General features: G+C 51.4%; 1 protein-coding gene across 1 annotated transcript; it reads left to right on the top strand.

Moving 5' to 3' along the window:
• Positions 1-12,102: 12,102 nt before the first annotated feature.
• Positions 12,103-17,182, top strand: LOC109866364 (transmembrane protein 121-like). The gene has a single exon (XM_031800924.1). It carries the CDS (start codon positions 14,395-14,397, stop codon positions 15,358-15,360), a length of 966 nt encoding a protein of 321 aa, XP_031656784.1. The 5' UTR covers positions 12,103-14,394; the 3' UTR covers positions 15,361-17,182.
• The last annotated feature ends 1,984 nt before the right edge of the window (positions 17,183-19,166 follow it).

Genomic DNA, 19,166 nt, shown 5'->3' with positions numbered 1-19,166 from the left:
CCGTGGTGGTACACCTGTCCTCTCTTCCCTTCTCCAGGCCGTGGTGTCACACCTGTCCTCTCTTTCCTTCTCCAGGACGTGGTGTTACACCTGTCCTCTCTTCCCTTCTCCAGGCCGTGGTGTTACACCTCCCTCTCTTTCCTTCTCCAGGCCGTGGTGTTACACCTGTCCTCTCTTTCCTTCTCCAGGCCGTGGTGTTATTCCTGTCCTCTCTTTCCTTCTCCAGGCCGTTGTGTTACACCTCCCTCTCTTTCCTTCTCCAGGCCGTGGTGTTACACCTGTCCTCTCTTCCCTCCTCAGGCCGTGGTGTTACACCTGTCCTCTCTTCCCTTCTCCAGGCCGTGGTGGTACACCTGTCCTCTCTTCCCTTCTCCAGGCCGTGATGTTACACCTGTCCTCTCTTTCCTTCTCCAGGCCGTGGTGTTTTCAACTGTCCTCTCTTTCCTTCTCCAGGCCGTGGTGTTACACCTGTCCGCTCTTTCCTTCTCCAGGCCGTGGTGTTACACCTGTCCTCTCTTTCCTTCTCCAGGCCGTGGTGTTTCACCTGTCCTCTCTTTCCTTCTCCAGGCCGTGGTGTCACACCTGTCCTCTCTTTCCTTCTCCAGGCCGTGGTGTTACACCTGTCCTCTCTTCCCTTCTCCAGGCCGTGGTGTTTCACCTGTCCTCTCTTTCCTTCTCCAGGCCGTGGTGTTTCACCTGTCCTCTCTTTCCTTCTCCAGGCCGTGGTGTTTCACCTGTCCTCTCTTTCCTTCTCCAGGCTGTGGGGTTTTATAGCAGTTGGCAAAGCAACAAATTGGTGCATTACTGCCACTGCCTTCCCCGATCTTTGTCCTTGGTGTGATTCATGGCTGGGCCTGACGGAGAGTCTGGATAGAACCCTGGACGTCTAGAACAACAAGACAGCAAGACTGCCATAGAAATATAATAGGTAGAGTAGATATTATGGTCCATAGTGTTGTTATTGCATGTAGAACGTGTCATTCTGAGATGTTAAGTGATAAGCAGAGAGATAATTGATTGCATATCAATTCCTAAAGTGACAAGGGTTAATTAATCACACACTGTAAACAGTACATCCAATATGACTGCCAATCCACTTAATGGATCATTGTCCTGGAATGGCCATTATACTTAGTCTAACTCTATGCTAAACCCCAACGTGGATCTACAGAGGATGAGCTACACATTACGGATGTGCTAATAGAATTGATATGCAAAGCGCTGCAACGCACTTCACTCCAGGTTTCCGCTTACTAAGGCCATTTCACAGGAAACCTGACAGAACGGATTAACAATCATCCATTACTGGCAAAATGAATCACATCTTTCAGTCTTCACTTCACCACGTGCTACGTAGCATTGAACCATTGATGACATCTCACGATTCCCCATTTTACGGCTAAAGTTTTAATTCCCAAAGAGGTCCAAGTTGTCCAATTTACTGGGCTCATGTTATCACGGGTGTAAGGCCACTAATCCATTCATTAGCGAAACCATCTCTGACGACATTTATAATTCATGTCATTTAAATTATGATGTGATGTATATGTGGGTACATTCCTCTTTATACCATGCTAATGATCCACAGCCTTCAGCTAATCAGTCAATTAATCACCATCTCATGAATTTAATCTCTCACTTAGGCCCTGTTCTACATAATAGGTTTTAACCATTCAAATATTCAACGGGATTATGAAAGAGGCTCATGGTGCCACCTCTAAAAACTCACCGGGGCGGCAGGGTAGCCTAGTGGTTAGAGCATTGGACTAGTAACTGGAAGGTTGCGAGTTCAAACCCCCGAGCTGACAAGGTACAAATCTGTCGTTCTGCCCCTGAACAGGCAGTTAACCCACTGTTCCTAGGCCGTCATTGAAAATAAGAATTTGTTCTTAACTGACTTGCCTAGTTAAAGAAAGGTAAACAAAAAAAATAGATGGTTTTTGCTATTAATTCTGTTGTCCAAAATTTATCGTGTTCCATTCCTTCTCTACCACGTTCCGTTCCTTCTCTTACCACGTTCCGTTCCTTCTCTTACCACGTTCCGTTCCTTCTCTACCACGTTCCGTTCCTTCTCTACCATGTTCCATTCCTTCTCTACCACGTTCAATTCCTTCTCTACCACGTTCCATTCCTTCTCTACCACGTTCCATTCCTTCTCTACCACGTTCCGTTCCTTCTCTTACCACGTTCCGTTCCTTCTCTTACCACGTTCCGTTCCTTCTCTACCACGTTCCATTCCTTCTCTACCACGTTCCATTCCTTCTCTTACCACGTTCCATTCCTTCTCTTACCACGTTCCATTCCTTCTCTACCACGTTCCGTTCCTTCTCTACCACGTTCCATTCCTTCTCTACCACGTTCCGTTCCTTCTCTACCACGTTCCATTCCTTCTCTACCACGTTCTGTTCCTTCTCTTACCACGTTCCGTTCCTTCTCTACCACGTTCCATTCCTTCTCTACCACGTTCCGTTCCTTCTCTACCACGTTCCGTTCCTTCTCTACCACGTTCCATTCCTTCTCTACCACGTTCCATTCCTTCTCTACCACGTTCCGTTCCTTCTCTTACCACGTTCCGTTCCTTCTCTACCACGTTCCATTCCTTCTCTACCACGTTCCATTCCTTCTCTACCACGTTCCGTTCCTTCTCTACCACGTTCCGTTCCTTCTCTTACCACGTTCCATTCCTTCTCTACCACGTTCCATTCCTTCTCTACCACGTTCCGTTCCTTCTCTACCACGTTCCATTCCTTCTCTACCACGTTCCATTCCTTCTCTACCACGTTCCATTCCTTCTCTTACCACGTTCCATTCCTTCTCTACCACGTTCCATTCCTTCTCTACCACGTTCCATTCCTTCTCTACCACGTTCCATTCCTTAAGAGAAGGAATGGAATGTGTTAGGAGAAGGAATGGAATGGAGAACGGGTTCAGAATATTAGGGATCAATGAAAGAAAGCCATCTAAATATAAACATATTCTGTTTCAGCACGATTTGATAGGTAAATATACTCTGATCTTGTAGATTGTTTAGGGTTAGGAAAGTATTTGAGTCATAAAAAAACTGACCTTGTTCATGGTTTCCTCATGCATGAAGGTGGTGGAATTATGAAGTCAAGGTCATAATATGGAGTTTCTGTCGACACACCTCCTTCATTTCTTTGATCTACACCCTGAACAAATAGCAGGTGAATAACATGATATTATCATGCATAATTCAAAGTCAGAATACGTGTAGAGAGAAAAGTGCAGAAATGTTTACTTACGTTCCATTTAGGAGCTCTTAACTTGGGTCGGAATCAGGCCCTTGTGAATAGTACTGTCAGAGCCAGCTTTCCAAAGAGCAAATCCACAAGGTAAATGGTCCTACCAGAACCTCTAGTTGAGTCTTCGGGTCCAATGAAAATGGAAACAAGATTCATTGACATGTCTCGTTTACTTTTTCCCTTTATGCTTTCATGGCAACATGATACAGAGTCAACTCCATAAAGCACAAATCTGTCTGACGCAATGTGTCCCTCATGATTTACAGATCAATGTTGATTAATGCTGCTCATTTGCACCAAATCCCTTCAGCATTAACACGAGGCTATTGAAAAGGGACATGGCAATGTGGTCTTGTGTTCCCTCTTCAACAGAAGTGAAACAGTCTGTATAACTATGTGTATGTTCAGTGCACCTCTGAGTCTCAGTGGCCTTGGCATACATCTCATACATACATCTCATACATACATCTCAACATACATCTCATACATACAGCTCATACATACAGCTCATACATACAGCTCATACATACATCTCAACATACGTCTCATACATACATCTCATACATACATCATACATACAGCTCATACATACATCTCATACATACATCATACATACGTCTCATACATACATCTCATACATCTATCTCATACATACATCTCATACATACATCTCAACATACGTCTCATACATACATCTCATACATACATCTCATACATACATCTCATACATACATCTCATACATACATCTCAACATACATCTCATACATACATCTCATACATACATCTCATACATACATCTCAACATACATCTCATACATACATCTCATACATACATCTCATACATACATCTCATACATACATCTCATACATACAGCTCATACATACAGCTCAACATACAGTGCATTCGGAAAGTTTTCAGACCCCTTCACTTTTTCAACATTTGTTATGTTGCAACCTTATTCTAGGTTTTTTTTCCTGATCAATCTACATACATCCAATACTGCATAATGACAAAGCAAAAACAGGTTTTTAGATAGTTTTTTTACATCAGTATTCAGAACCTTTACTCAGTACTTTGTTGAATCAAATCAAATCAAATGTCACATGCTCCAAATACAGCAGGTACCTTACAGTGAAATGCTTATGTACAGGCCCTTAACCAACAATGCTTTAAAAAGTTAATAAAAAATAAGTGTTAAGTGAAAAATAGATAAGTAATAAATAGAAATAAAAGTGACAAATAATTCAACAGCATCAGTAAAATAATAATAATGAGACTATATACAGGGGGTACCGGTACAGAGTCAATGTGGAGGCTATATACAGGGGGTACCGGTACAGAGTCAATGTGGCGGCTATATACAGGGGGTACCATTACAGAGTCAATGTGGAGGCTATATACAGGGGGTAGCAGTACAGAGTCAATGTGGAGGCTATATACAGAGGGTACCGGTACAGAGTCAATGTGGAGGCTATATACAGGGGGTACCGGTACAGAGTCAATGTGGAGGCTATATACAGGGGGTACCGGTACAGAGTCAATGTGGAGGCTATATACAGGGGGTACCGGTACAGAGTCAATGTGGAGGCTATATACAGGGGGTACCGGTACAGAATCAATGTGGAGGCTATATACAGGGGGTACCGGTACAGAATCAATGTGCGGGGGCACCGGTTAGTTGAGGTAATTCAGGTAATATGTACATTTAGGTAGAGTTAAAGTGACTATGCATAGATAATAACCAGAGAGTAGCAGCAGCGTAAAAGAGGGGTCTGGGTAGCCCTTTGATTAGCTGTTTAGGAGTCTTATGGCTTGGGGGTAGAACCTGTTAAGAAGCCTTTTGGACCTAGACTTGGAGCTCCGGTACCGCTTGCCGTGAGAACAGTCTATGACTAGGGTGGCTGGAGTCTTTGAACATTTTTAGAGCCTTCCTCTGACACTGCCTGATATAGAGGTCCTGGATGGCAGGAAGCTTGGCTCCAGTGATGTACTGGGCCGTACGCACTACCCTCTGTATATTGAAGCAACATCTCATTACATCAGTAGTCAGTAAGTTAAAGCTTGGTCGCAAATGGGTCTCCAAATGGACAATGACCCCAAGCATACTTCCAAGGTTGTGGCAAAATGGCTTAAGGACAACAAAGTCAAGGAGTGACCATCACAAAGCCCTGACCTCACGGAGAACGAGAGCCACGGAGAACGAGAGCCCACAGTCCTTGGGAGCGGGCCTCGCCGGTGACATTGTGTTATCCTCAAAGCGGGTGAAGAAGGTGTTTAGCTTCTCTGGGAGCAGGACGTCGGTGTCTGTAATGTGGCTGCTTTTCCCTTTGTAATCCCTGATTGTCTGTAGACCCTGCCACATACTGAGCCGTTGAATTGTGACTCCACTTTGTCTCTGTACTAATGTTTTGCTTGTTTGATTGCCTTGCGGAGGGCAACATATATGTATCTCTGAGACCAAAAGAGTATGCAGTATGCTCTCTCGTGATTAGTGGTACAGTTGGGCTATGTGTGGTTGTTGATGGATAAAAACATATTTACAGTACATAGTACATATAGTCACTATATTCATTTTCTTGATAGTTTTAAAACCAAATGATTTAGGATGGTCACTAGCGGGCTGAGACTTCAATGTTAAACAGCTTTGTGCAAGAGCAGTCAGGTACATTTGAAATGCTCCATGGTACATGAAATTCAAATGCTACATAACCTGATATGTTGATTGACAACATAAATTGATATGCTGACATTTCAATGTTAAACAATGTATTTCTTTAGTATTTAATGCATATTTTAAGTTCTGCATGCTGCATAACGACAGGTAGCCTAATGGGGTGGCAGGTAGCCTAGTGGGGGGCAGGTAGCCTAGTGGGGCGGCAGGTAGCCTAGTGGGGCGGCAGGTAGCCTAGAGGGGCGGCAGGTAGCCTAGAGGGGCGGCAGGTAGCCTAATGGGGCGGCAGGTAGCCTAGAGGGGCGGCAGGTAGCCTAGAGGGGCGGCAGGTAGCCTAGAGGGGCGGCAGGTAGCCTAATGGGGCGGCAGGTAGCCTAGAGGGGCGGCAGGTAGCCTAGAGGGGCGGCAGGTAGCCTAATGGGGCGGCAGGTAGCCTAGAGGGGCGGCAGGTAGCCTAGAGGGGCGGCAGGTAGCCTAATGGGGCGGCAGGTAGCCTAGAGGGGCGGCAGGTAGCCTAATGGGGCGGCAGGTAGCCTAGAGGGGCGGCAGGTAGCCTAATGGGGCGGCAGGTAGCCTAGAGGGGCGGCAGGTAGCCTAGTGGGGCGGCAGGTAGCCTAGAGGGGCGGCAGATAGCCTAATGGGGAAGCAGGTAGCCTAGAGGGGCGGCAGGTAGCCTAGTGGGGCGGCAGGTAGCCTAATGGGGCGGCAGGTAGCCTAATGGGGCGGCAGGTAGCCTAGTGGGGCGGCAGGTAGCCTAATGGGGAAGCAGGTAGCCTAGTGGGGCGGCAGGTAGCCTAGAGGGGCGGCAGGTAGCCTAGAGGGGCGGCAGGTAGCCTAATGGGGCGGCAGGTAGCCTAGTGGGGCGGCAGGTAGCCTAGAGGGGCGGCAGGTAGCCTAATGGGGAAGCAGGTAGCCTAGTGGGGCGGCAGGTAGCCTAGAGGGGCGGCAGGTAGCCTAGTGGGGCGGCAGGTAGCCTAATGGGCGGCAGGTAGCCTAGTGGGGCGGCAGGTAGCCTAGTGGGGCGGCAGGTAGCCTAGTGGGGCGGCAGGTAGCCTAGAGGGGCGGCAGGTAGCCTAGAGGGGCGGCAGGTAGCCTAGAGGGGCGGCAGGTAGCCTAGTGGGGCGGCAGGTAGCCTAATGGGGTGGCAGGTAGCCTAGAGGGGCGGCAGGTAGCCTAGTGGGGCGGCAGGTAGCCTAGTGGGGCGGCAGGTAGCCATATGGGGCGGCAGGTAGCCTAGAGGGGCGGCAGGTAGCCTAGAGGGGCGGCAGGTAGCCTAGTGGGGCGGCAGGTAGCCTAGTGGGGCGGCAGGTAGCCTAGTGGGGCGGCAGGTAGCCTAGTGGGGCGGCAGGTAGCCTAGAGGGGCGGCAGGTAGCCTAGTGGGGCGGCAGGTAGCCTAGTGGGGCGGCAGGTAGCCTAGAGGGGCGGCAGGTAGCCTAGTGGGGCGGCAAGTAGCCTAGTGGGGCGGCAGGTAGCCCCGAGGGGCGGCAGGTAGCCTAGTGGGGCGGCAGGTAGCCTAGAGGGGCGGCAGGTAGCCTAATGGGGCGGCAGGTAGCCTAGAGGGGCGGCAGGTAGCCTAGTGGGGCGGCAGGTAGCCTAGTGTGGCGGCAGGTAGCCTAATGGGGCGGCAGGTAGCCTAGAGGGGCGGCAGGTAGCCTAATGGGGCGGCAGGTAGCCTAGTGGGGCGGCAGGTAGCCTAATGGGGCGGCAGGTAGCCTAGAGGGGCGGCAGGTAGCCTAGTGGGGCGGCAGGTAGCCTAGTGGGGTGGCAGGTAGCCTAATGGGGAAGCAGGTAGCCTAATGGGGTGGCAGGTAGCCTAATGGGGAAGCAGGTAGCCTAGTGGGTGGCAGGTAGCCTAATGGGGAAGCAGGTAGCCTAATGGGGTGGCAGGTAGCCTAATGGGGAAGCAGGTAGCCTAGTGGGGTGGCAGGTAGCCTAATGGGGAAGCAGGTAGCCTAGTGGGTGGCAGGTAGCCTAGTGGGGTGGCAGGTAGCCTAATGGGGAAGCAGGTAGCCTAGTGAGGCGGCAGGTAGCCTAGTGGGGCGGCAGGTAGCCTAATGGGGCGGCAGGTAGCCTAGAGGGGCGGCAGGTAGCCTAATGGGGCGGCAGGTAGCCTAGAGGGGCGGCAGGTAGCCTAATGGGGCGGCAGGTAGCCTAGAGGGGCGGCAGGTAGCCTAGAGGGGCGGCAGGTAGCCTAGAGGGGCGGCAGGTAGCCTAGAGGGGCGGCAGGTAGCCTAGAGGGGCGGCAGGTAGCCTAGTGGGGCGGCAGGTAGCCTAGTGGGGCGGCAGGTAGCCTAATGGGGCGGCAGGTAGCCTAGAGGGGCGGCAGGTAGCCTAGAGGGGCGGCAGGTAGCCTAGAGGGGCGGCAGGTAGCCTAGTGGGGCGGCAGGTAGCCTAGTGGGGCGGCAGGTAGCCTAGTGGGGCGGCAGGTAGCCTAGAGGGGCGGCAGGTAGCCTAATGGGGCGGCAGGTAGCCTAGAGGGGCGGCAGGTAGCCTAGTGGGGCGGCAGGTAGCCTAGAGGGGCGGCAGGTAGCCTAATGGGGCGGCAGGTAGCCTAGAGGGGCGGCAGGTAGCCTAGTGGGGCGGCAGGTAGCCTAGAGGGGCGGCAGGTAGCCTAATGGGGCGGCCAGGTAGCCTAGAGGGGCGGCAGGTAGCCTAGTGGGGCGGCAGGTAGCCTAGTGGGGAGGCAGGTAGCCTAGAGGGGCGGCAGGTAGCCTAATGGGGCGGCAGGGTAGCCTAGTGGGGCGGCAGGTAAGCCTAGTGGGGCGGGCAGGTAGCCTAGAGGGGCCGGCAGGTAGCCTAGTGGGGCGGCAGGTAGCCTAGAGGGGCCGGCAGGTAGCCTAGTGGGGCGGCAGGTAGCCTAGTGGGGCGGCAGGTAGCCCCGAGGGGCGGCAGGTAGCCTAGTGGGGCGGCAGGTAGCCTAGAGGGGCGGCAGGTAGCCTAATGGGGCGGCAGGTAGCCTAGAGGGCGGCAGGTAGCCTAGTGGGGCGGCAGGTAGCCTAGTGGGGCGGCAGGTAGCCTAATGGGGCGGGCAGGTAGCCTAGAGGGGCGGCAGGTAGCCTAATGGGGCGGCAGGTAGCCTAGTGGGGCGGCAGGTAGCCTAATGGGGCGGCAGGTAGCCTAGAGGGGCGGCAGGTAGCCTAGTGGGGCGGCAGGTAGCCTAGTGGGGTGGCAGGTAGCCTAATGGGGAAGCAGGTAGCCTAATGGGGTGGCAGGTAGCCTAATGGGGAAGCAGGTAGCCTAGTGGGTGGCAGGGTAGCCTAATGGGGAAGCAGGTAGCCTAATGGGGTGGCAGGTAGCCTAATGGGGAAGCAGGTAGCCTAGTGGGGTGGCAGGTAGCCTAGTGGGGTGGCAGGTAGCCTAATGGGAAGCAGGTAGCCTAGTGGGTGGCAGGTAGCCTAGTGGGGTGGCAGGTAGCCTAATGGGGAAGCAGGTAGCCTAGTGAGGCGGCAGGTAGCCTAGTGGGGTGGCAGGTAGCCTAATGGGGAAGCAGGTAGCCTAATGGGGAGGCAGGTAGCCTAGTGGGGTGTCATGTAGCCTAGTGGGGCGGCAGGTAGCCTAGTGGAGTGGCAGGTAGCCTAGTGGGGCGGCAGGTAGCCTAATGGGGAAGCAGGTAGCCTAGTGGGGTGGAAGGTAGCCTAGTGGGGCGGCAGGTAGCGTAATGGGGAAGTAGGTAGCCTAGTGGGGTGGCAGGTAGCCTAGTGGGGTGGCAGGTAGCCTAGTGGGGTGGCAGGTAGCCTAGTGGGGTGGCAGGTAGCCTAGTGGGGTGGCAGGTAGCCTAGTGGGGGTGGCAGGTATCCTAATGGGGAAGCAGGTATCCTAATGGGGAAGCAGGTAGCCTAGTGGGGCGGCAGGTAGCCTAGAGGGGCGGCAGGTAGCCTAGAGGGGCGGCAGGTAGCCTAGAGGGGCGGCAGGTAGCCTAGTGGGGCGGCAGGTAGCCTAGTGGGGCGGCAGGTAGCCTAATGGGGCGGCAGGTAGCCTAGAGGGGCGGCAGGTAGCCTAATGGGGCGGCAGGTAGCCTAGTGGGGCGGCAGGTAGCCTAATGGGGCGGCAGGTAGCCTAGAGGGGCGGCAGGTAGCCTAGTGGGGCGGCAGGTAGCCTAGTGGGGTGGCAGGTAGCCTAATGGGGAAGCAGGTAGCCTAATGGGGGTGGCAGGTAGCCTAATGGGGAAGCAGGTAGCCTAGTGGGTGGCAGGTAGCCTAATGGGGAAGCAGGTAGCCTAATGGGGTGGCAGGTAGCCTAATGGGGAAGCAGGTAGCCTAGTGGGGTGGCAGGTAGCCTAGTGTGGTGGCAGGTAGCCTAATGGGGAAGCAGGTAGCCTAGTGGGTGGCAGGTAGCCTAGTGGGGTGGCAGGTAGCCTAATGGGGAAGCAGGTAGCCTAGTGAGGCGGCAGGTAGCCTAGTGGGGTGGCAGGTAGCCTAATGGGGAAGCAGGTAGCCTAATGGGGAGGCAGGTAGCCTAGTGGGGTGTCATGTAGCCTAGTGGGGCGGCAGGTAGCCTAGTGGAGTGGCAGATAGCCTAGTGGGGCGGCAGGTAGCCTAATGGGGAAGCAGGTAGCCTAGTGGGGTGGAAGGTAGCCTAGTGGGGCGGCAGGTAGCGTAATGGGGAAGTAGGTAGCCTAGTGGGGTGGCAGGTAGCCTAGTGGGGTGGCAGGTAGCCTAGTGGGGTGGCAGGTAGCCTAGTGGGGTGGCAGGTATCCTAATGGGGAAGCAGGTAGCCTAGTGGGGTGGAAGGTAGCCTAGTGGGGTGGCAGGTAGCCTAGTGGGGCGGCAGGTAGCCTAATGGGGATGCAGGTAGCCTAGTGGGGCGGCAGGTAGCCTAGTGGGGTGGCAGGTAGCCTAGTGGGGCGGCAGGTAGCCTAGTGGGGTGGAAGGTAGCCTAGTGGGACGGCAGGTTAGCCTAGTGGGGTGGAAGGTAGCCTAGTGGGGTGGCAGGTAGCCTAGTGGGGCGGCAGGTAGCCTAATGGGGATGCAGGTAGCCTAGTGGGGAGGCAGGTAGCCTAGTGGGGTGGAAGGTAGCCTAGTGGGGCGGAAGGTAGCCTAGTGGGGTGGAAGGTAGCCTAGTGGGACGGCAGGTAGCCTAGTGGGGTGGAAGGTAGCCTAGTGGGGAGGCAGGTAGCCTAGTGGGATGGCAGGTAGCCTAGTGGGGCGGCAGGTAGCCTAGTGGTTAGAGCGGCGGTTAACCCCACTAGGTGACAGATAGGCCAACCTACTATGACAGGATGTACGGCAGAAAGTTAGCCCTCGTGGCTGTCGAATGTCAGAACTTGACATTGTGATGACTGATGCTCAAATTACAATTGAAGGCGACATTTCTGCTGATTTAACTCCTTTCACTTCCCCCTCTGTTTTGCTCCTTGTCCATATTAATATGTACACGAAGGTGTGTTATTTATGGATGACCGAGCGAGGGACGTGTGGCTGGCGCCTGCGGGCACCGTTTCACACCCAGCATCCATTATATTTAACAAAGTGCAGTAAATGTCGAAGCAGAAGCTTGAGGAGTGCGCCCGTGAACTCACCTGTCATAGCGCTCAACATGCACGTCAACATGAATACTCAGCAGGTCAAACCTCACGCACCTTGAAACACCATTCAAGAGTCAGAGAGGAAACCTGACACCTAATCGATGGTGTCTACTGTAAGAGAACTGACGTTCTCTGTAGGACGGGTAGATGCTCCATCTTTATTGACTGACGTTGAGACTTCCGTTTTTATTGAGAATAGATGTTTTCTCCCACCTGTGGAGACATTATTGGACATACAGTAGATAGACTGTCTGATATAGGAGTGAATGTACTGTAGGAGTAAATGAGGAAAACGTCCAAACAGTTGAAGTTATTCTAGTACGAGCCACTATCTTAAACTGGCATGCTAGGTTAACATGGACCAAGTCTTCTGCTACTCCTCATTACACAGTGAGATAGGATGACAGACGGTTTAAAACGGTCCTGAGTGGTGCAACATATTCCTCCTTCCCTAAAGTGTAAGAGACAAGACTACAGCTTAACCACACTGACACATTGCCTGGCTCCTGGCACGAGGACTGCCTGCTGCCTTTGGCAATGAGCACAGAGTTATATAGTCCAGTTATGCTGACAGTTCTCTTTTTGTATCCCTCCCTCCCTCTCTCCCTCCCTTCCCCTCTCTTGTTTTCTCCCCCAGGCCGTGACGAAGCCGGCACGTGGCAGAGGGGAGAGAGGATGCTGGGTCTCTGGTCCAGTGTTTGAACCTCCATCTTGGGAAGCCGGCGTTGGATGCAGGGCCCCACGGGGCACTGATCCCTCTTCCGTGTCTCTGTGATTTATGGCTACTGGGGATCTGGCCATTGCAGACTCCTCTCTCACTTTCACATTCACAAATACACACACACTGCACCACTGGACAAAGCCACACACACTGCACACCCGTGCCCAGTGCTGCCCCATAGAGTGACTCCTACACACACTGAACAAAATAATCTCTCTCAGCCTCCACACTCACTGAGGGACGGAGCCACACTCACTGAGGGACTGAGCTACACTCACTGAGGGACTGAGCTACACTCACTGAGGGACTGAGCCACACTCACTGAGGGACTGAGCCACACTCACTGAGGGACTGAGCTACACTCACTGAGGGACTGAGCTACACTCACTGAGGGACTGAGCTACACTCACTGAGGGACTGAGCTACACTCACTGAGGGACTGAGCTACACTCACTGAGGGACTGAGCCACACACACTGAGGGACTGAGCTACACTCACTGAGGGACGGAGCCACACACACTGAGGGACTGAGCTACACTCACTGAGGGACTGAGCTACACTCACTGAGGGACTGAGCCACACTCACTGAGGGACTGAGCCACACTCACTGAGGGACTGAGCCACACACACTGAGGGACTGAGCTACACTCACTGAGGGACGGAGCCACACTCACTGAGGGACTGAGCTACACTCACTGAGGGACTGAGCCACACACACTGAGGGACTGAGCTACACTCACTGAGGGACTGAGCTACACTCACTGAGGGACTGAGCTACACTCACTGAGGGACTGAGCTACACTCACTGAGGGACTGAGCTACACTCACTGAGGGACTGAGCTACACTCACTGAGGGACTGAGCCACACTCACTGAGGGACTGAGCTACACTCACTGAGGGACTGAGCTACACACACCGAGGGACTGAGCTACACTCACTGAGGGACTGAGCTACACTCACTGAGGGACTGAGCCACACTCACTGAGGGACTGAGCCACACTCACTGAGGGACTGAGCCACACACACTGAGGGACTGAGCTACACTCACTGAGGGACGGAGCCACACTCACTGAGGGACTGAGCTACACTCACTGAGGGACTGAGCCACACACACTGAGGGACTGAGCTACACTCACTGAGGGACTGAGCTACACTCACTGAGGGACTGAGCTACACTCACTGAGGGACTGAGCTACACTCACTGAGGGACTGAGCTACACTCACTGAGGGACTGAGCCACACTCACTGAGGGACTGAGCTACACTCACTGAGGGACTGAGCCACACACACTGAGGGACTGAGCCACACACACTGAGGGACTGAGCCACACACACTGAGGGACTGAGCCACACACACTGAGAGACTGAGCCACACACACTGAGGGACTGAGCCACACACACTGCCCCATATAACCTCCCATTGCACCACTGTGTCCTATACACACCCCTCTGTGTATCCTCCACTCCCCCTGAGTGTGTAGATTAGCATCCCAGTATGAGTCATGGATCGTCAGCCTAAGAGGCGCCTGCTTTACTAGCAGAGGTGGATCAATGGGACTGCACTGAGTGATGAGATGATATTCCTGAATTCGCATGGCTTGAGAAAAATCACCTGACAGCAGCCGTGCAAAGACTGACCTCCCCCTAACTTCACTGTTTTTAATCACTGGACTGACTCTCACAGAACTGACTCTCACAGAACTGACTCTTCCTGGACTGTCTCTCACTGGACTGAATCTCACAGAACTGACTCTCACAGAACTGACTCTCACAGAACTGACTCTTTCTGGACTGACTCTCACAGAACTGACTCTTCCTGGACTGACTCTCCCTGGACTGTCTCTCCCTGGACTGTCTCTCCCTGGACTGACTCACACAGAACTGACTCTTCCTGGACTGACTCTCACAGAACTGTCTCTCCCTGGACTGTCTCTCCCTGGACTGACTCACACAGAACTGACTCTTCCTGGACTGACTCTCACAGAACTGACTCTCCATGGACTCTCTCTCCCTGGACTGACTCTTCCTGGACTGACACTCACTGGACTGACTCTCAAAGGACTGACTATGACTCACTGGCATCCCCCAGGGATAACCGTTATCCCCCTTTGACATTTACGACATGGCCATGTCCCTTTTTCTGAACCCGTTCTTTTTCTAAACTCGGAAGCCGTGGACTGGAGGTGAGAGCCAGTGGGCGGTCAGCTCCTCACCATGGTGTTGCCGCCCCCTGACAAACGCCACGTGTGCCTGACCACCATCGTCATCATGACCAGTATGGCCTTCATGGATGCCTACCTGGTGGAGCAGAACCAGGGGCCCAGGAAGATTGGCGTGTGCATCATTGTGCTGGTCGGGGACATCTGCTTCCTCATCGTGCTGCGCTACGTGGCCGTGTGGGTGGGCGCCGAGGTGCGCACGGCCCGCCGTGGCTACGCAATGATTCTCTGGTTCCTCTACATCTTTGTACTGGAGATCAAGCTCTACTTCATCTTCCAGAACTGCAAGGCCGATAGGAAGTCCCTGGAGACGGTGGCCCGGAAAGCCTTGACTCTGCTACTGTCTGTGTGTGTCCCGGGGCTTTACTTGGTTCTAGTGGCTCTGGACAGCATGGAGTATGTGAGGACCTTCAGGAAGAAGGAGGACATGCGGGGGAGGATCTTCTGGGTGGCTCTAGATCTTCTGGATCTTCTGGACATCCAGGCCAACCTGTGGGAGCCTCAGCGGACCGGCCTGCCCATCTGGGCCGAGGGGCTGATGTTCTTCTACTGCTACGTCCTCCTCCTCACCCTGCCCTGCGTCTCCCTCAGCGAGATCTCCACGCAAGGAGAACACGTGTCGCTCCAGAAGATGATGCTTTACCCTGTCCTCAGCCTGATTACCATCAACGTGGTCACCATCCTGATCCGCGGGGTCAACATGGTGCTGTTCCAGGACAGTAGAGTCTCCACCATCTTCGTCGGCAAGAACGTGGTGGCGATCGCCACGAAGGCGTCCACCTTCCTGGAGTACCGGCGTCAAGTGAAGGAGTTCCCTCAACCACAGAATGCCATGGCGTTGGAGCTGCAGCAGAACTCTGTGGGCCACGGACATACACCCCACATGTCGCACTCGCAGCCTCTAGCCAACTCCACAAATCTTCCCCACGAACCCTCGCCAGCGCGACACATGGAAACATGACCGCCAGCACTAGACTGTCTGGACACCAGCGGAGCATTGCCACCGCTGCCGTCAGTGACTAACTACAGTGACTAACTACAGTGACTAACTACAGTGACTAACCATAGTGACTCGTTCTGTCTATCCAGTCTCTGAGAGTTTGGTATTAAGAGAAATGTGGGTTTCATGACAGGATGGTATTCTCCTGCCTATCAAGCCCACTTGAACAACAGAGGATATAATAACTAGAGGGATATTTTCAGCCTCTGTCTGCCTGTCTGTCTATTGGAGAAGGATACAAATTCACCTTCTTGATTCTGACAAGAGCGAACTGATTTGTTGGTTTTATTTGTTTTTAAATGAACTATTTTATTCTGCAGCTGAGTAATGTATGTTGTGTAACAGTACATTTTACAATTTGTTCCTCTCTGAATATCTGTGATTTTCTAAAACCCCTTTCGACTGTCCATTGTGTGGCTTTTTTCTTTGTAGTCCTTAAAAACTAAGTTGAAGTGGAGAAAGAGAGGATGGAGAGGAAGGGAAGGAGAAAGGGTCAATAAGATGGCAGTAGAAGATTGAAATTCAGCCTCTACTTTAATCCTGCTGAGAAAGGAGCTAACTGAAGTCTGCTGCCTCGGCCTGTGTGAAGCTTTACGACCAACTGGTCTGCTGCCTCGGTCAATGTGACTTTTTACGACCAAATGGTCTGCTGCCTCGATCAGTGTGACGTTTTACGACCAAATGGTCTGCTGCCTCGGTCAGTGTGACGTTTTACGACCAAATGGTCTGCTGCCTCGGTCAGTGTGACGTTTTACGACCAAATGGTCTGCTGCCTCGGTCAGTGTGACGTTTTACGACCAAATGGTCTGCTGCCTCGGGTCAGTGTGATGCTTTACGACCAAATGGTCTGCTGCCTCGGTCAGTGTGACGTTTTACGACCAAATGGTCTGCTGCCTCGGTCAGTGTGACGTTTTACGACCAAATGGTCTGCTGCCTCGGTCAGTGTGACGTTTTACGACCAAATGGTCTGCTGCCTCGGGTCAGTGTGATGCTTTACGACCAAATGGTCTGCTGCCTCGGGTCAGTGTGATGCTTTACGACCAAATGGTCTGCTGCCTCGGGTCAGTGTGACGCTTTATGACCAAATGTATGCTAAAAGCACCAGAGCTCAGCACTATACACTCTATTTGAGGCAGCCAACCGTGTGTGTGATTCTGCGTGTGTGTGTGCTTGTGTGTGCTTGTGTGTGTGTGTGTGTGTGTGTACACACGTGTGAGGGGGCAGAGGGGTGCTCGTGTGAAACTGTATTTCAAGTTCAAGTCTTGTCACATGCACAAGTACAGTGAAATGCTTCACTTCCAAATGTACCCAGCAGCGCTGTAATCAATATCAAAATATTATAACTAATAATACATTTTTTAAAACTAATTATAATAGTAATTATTATTATTATAAATAAAACATGGGAAATAAGAAAGGAAGCAGGGTTAGTGCCAATACCAAATGTACAATGTGCAGGATACTGAAGTATTTGAGGTAGATATGTACATGTAGGTGGGGTTTAGGAAAAAGTGACTGGTAGCAGGATCCGTAATAATGATAATAGTAATCAGTGGGTGTGAAGGAAACCTTCCTGTACTTTCCTCCACAAGTAAAGCCTTGAAGTCAAAGAATGCAGAGTGCAGACAGCCTCATTGACAAACGTTTGAATATAAATGTACAATCCAACCTGAAAACTGAAAACTATTTCTACTTAATTGATGAAGTGAGTATTAAAGTATTATTATCGTTATTATTACATGTACATTATTTATTAAATGTGTATGTTTTAATAAAAGTATTCAAAGAATGTGAGCCCTTCTCTTACTCTTACCTCCACAATCTCTGATTGGGAGGCTACATGACAGAAACGTGTCTTGGTGTAGGACTCAGCATTATAGGGAAGAGGAATGGAACGTTAAAAAAACCCAAGTTCAAAGGTTGACAGAATATTTATCCATTCTGAGCAGATTGTACTTCTGTCTACAACAAAATGGCGTCACTCTCATTTCTCTTTTTCTCAAGAAAATGGATTTTTAAAAAATTTGCAGACCAACTCACTTGAATACACTTTTTCCTAAGACGTCTTTTTTATTTTCTCTTGTCTGAACTCTTCCATGGTGGTTGGTGGGCTATTTTCTGTTGCCATGGAAACATTGTTTCATTGGCCAACCCTGGCATTATGGAGAGAGAAGAAAAGTTCAGCCACGTGAACAAGGTACCATTGTGTACCCAGAATGACCCATGCAAAGATCAACCACAGGTACCAGCATTCTGATGATTCTCCAGTGTGTTTCAGTGGCACCATCAACATCAACTGACTGGTCTGAAAGTGACAGTAACCTTTAACCTACCATAATAAAACACACAGAGAGAGAAATAGAGACAGATGAGAAAAGAGAATGTGAGAGAGCAAGAGAGAGAGCGAGAGAGTGAGCGAGAGAGAGAAGAGAAGAGGGATATATATATATATATATAGAGAGAGAGAGAGAGAGAAAGATGAGAAGAGAAGAGAAGAGAGAGCAATAACGAGAGAGAGAGAAAGATGAGAAGAGGGAGAGAGAGCAATGATGAGAGAGAGAGAAAGAGAGAGAGAGATGGGGGAGAGAGAGAGAGAGAGAGAGAGAGAGAGAGAGAGAGAGAGAGATGGGGGGAAGAGAGAGAGAGAAATGGGGGTAGAGAGAGAGAGACATGGGGGGGAGATATATATATATATATATATATATATATATATATATAGAGAGAGAGAGAGAGAGAGAGAGAGAGAGAGAGAGAGAGAGAGAGAGAGAGAGAGAGAGAGAGATATAGAGAGAGAGAGAGAGAGAAAGATGAGAAGAGGGAGAGAGAGCAATGATGAGAGAAAGAGAGAGAGAGAGAGAGAGAGAGAGAGAGAGAGAGAGAGATGGGGGGGGAGAGAGAGAGAGATGGGGGGGGAGAGAGAGAGAGAGAGAGAGAGAGAGGTGAGAGTTATGAGAAACATCAGCGCCACAGGTAACTTCCACAAAGGTGTGAATGATCTGAGAGACAAGGCAAAAAGGGCATTCTATCAAAAGGAACATAAAATTCAACATACCAATTAGGATCTGGCTAAAAATACTTGAATCAGTCATAGAGCCCATTGCCCTTTATGGTTGTGAGGTCTGGGGTCCGCTCACCAACCAAGACTTCACAAAATGGGACAAACACCAAATTGAGACTCTGCATGCAGAATTCTGCAAAAATGTCCTCTGTGTACAATGTAGAACACCAAATAATGCATGCAGAGCAGAATTAGGCCGATACCCACTAATTATCAAAATCCAGAAAAGAGCCGTTAAATTCTATAACCACCTAAAAGGAAGCGATTCCCAAAACGTCCACAACAAAGCCATCACCTACAGAGAGATGAACCTGGAGAAGAGTCCCCTAAGCAAGCTGGTCCTGGGGCTCTGTTCACAAACACAAACACACCCTACAGAGCGCCAGGACAGCAGCACAATTAGACCCAACCAAATCATGAGAAAACAAAAAGATAATTACTTGACACATTGGAAAGAATTAACAAAAAAACTGAGCAAACTAGAATGCTATTTGGCCCTACACAGAGAGTACACAGCGGCAGAATACCTGACCACTGTGACTGACCCAAAATGAAGGAAAGCTTTGACTATGTACAGACTCAGTGAGCATAGCTTTGCTCTTGAGAAAGGCCGCCGTAGGCAGACATGGCTCTCAAGAGAAGACAGGCTATGTGCTCACTGCCCACAAAATGAGGTGGAAACTGAGCTGCACTTCCTAAGCTCCTGCCC

The sequence above is a fragment of the Oncorhynchus kisutch genome, linkage group LG21, assembly GCF_002021735.2.
Source record: "Oncorhynchus kisutch isolate 150728-3 linkage group LG21, Okis_V2, whole genome shotgun sequence".
Lineage (NCBI taxonomy): Eukaryota > Metazoa > Chordata > Actinopteri > Salmoniformes > Salmonidae > Oncorhynchus > Oncorhynchus kisutch.
Note: the sequence above shows the minus strand (reverse complement) of the source record. Positions and strands in the feature narration are given on the sequence as shown.

What these genes read in the sequence shown, in the direction of transcription:
- LOC109866364 (XM_031800924.1), top strand. Translation starts at nt 14,395, where the DNA reads ATGGTGTTGCCGCCCCCTGACAAACGCCACGTGTGCCTGACCACCATC.